This window comes from Eimeria mitis, genomic scaffold (assembly GCF_000499745.2).
Source record: "Eimeria mitis Houghton genomic scaffold, Emh_scaff241, whole genome shotgun sequence".
NCBI classification, from domain to species: Eukaryota; Apicomplexa; class Conoidasida; order Eucoccidiorida; family Eimeriidae; genus Eimeria; species Eimeria mitis.
In genome coordinates, this window is record NW_013570748.1 from 1181 (window position 1) to 1886 (window position 706).

Genomic DNA, 706 nt, shown 5'->3' on the forward strand with positions numbered 1-706 from the left:
CCAGCAGCTTTAGGTGTACATACACCTCAACGCTGCTCATGCTTAGTGGGCTGTCCGGGGGCAGGTCTGCAGCTGCAGCAGCAGCAGCAACAGAGTGTGTGTGGCGCATGCTGCAGTTGAGCAGCAGCCCCAGCACCGCACGGAGCAGCCGCAGCAACAGCAGCAACAGCAGCAGCAACTGCAGCAGCACAGACAACAGCAACGCTTGCAACAGCAGCAGCAGCACCAGCAGCAGCTGCAGCAGCAACAGCATGTGCATGCAGCCGGCTACACGGCAGCAGCAGCAGGCAATCCCAACCCGCCCTCCTCCTCCTGTCTTCTAGGTGCAGCAGCAGCAGCAGCAGCAGCAGTGGCAACAACCTTAGCAGCAGCAGCCACAGCCGCAGCAGCAACAGCAGCAGCAGCAGCAACAGTGGCAGCAGCAGCAAAAGCCACGAAGAAGACAGCAGCACGAACGACTTTATCACCCAGCAAGCAGCAGCAGCAGCAGCAGCAGCAGCAGCAGCAGCAACAGCAACAGCAGCAGCAGCAGCAGCAAGGAGAGGAGCAGCAAGAGTAGCAGCAGTTGTCTTTGTTATTTCTGCTGCTGCAGTTATGTCTTCCCCTCCTCCTGTATGTGCTGCAGGTGCAGCAGAAACAGAACCAGCAGCAGCAGCAGCAGCAACAGCAGCAACAACAGCAGCAGCAGCAGCAGCAGCAATGTCAT

The 706-nt window shown here is 58.8% G+C and overlaps 1 protein-coding gene across 1 annotated transcript in view; it reads left to right on the forward strand.

Moving 5' to 3' along the window:
- The window catches only part of EMH_0004940 (uncharacterized protein), a gene marked incomplete at both ends in the record, with an annotated part of 687 nt that extends 128 nt beyond the window's left edge, over positions 1–559 (forward strand). Inside the window, one exon of the mRNA XM_013496996.1 lies at positions 117–559. Within this exon, the coding sequence (XP_013352450.1) occupies positions 117–559 (443 nt within the window). The remainder of the gene's footprint in view (positions 1–116) is intronic.
- Between the last annotated feature and the right edge of the window lie 147 nt (positions 560–706).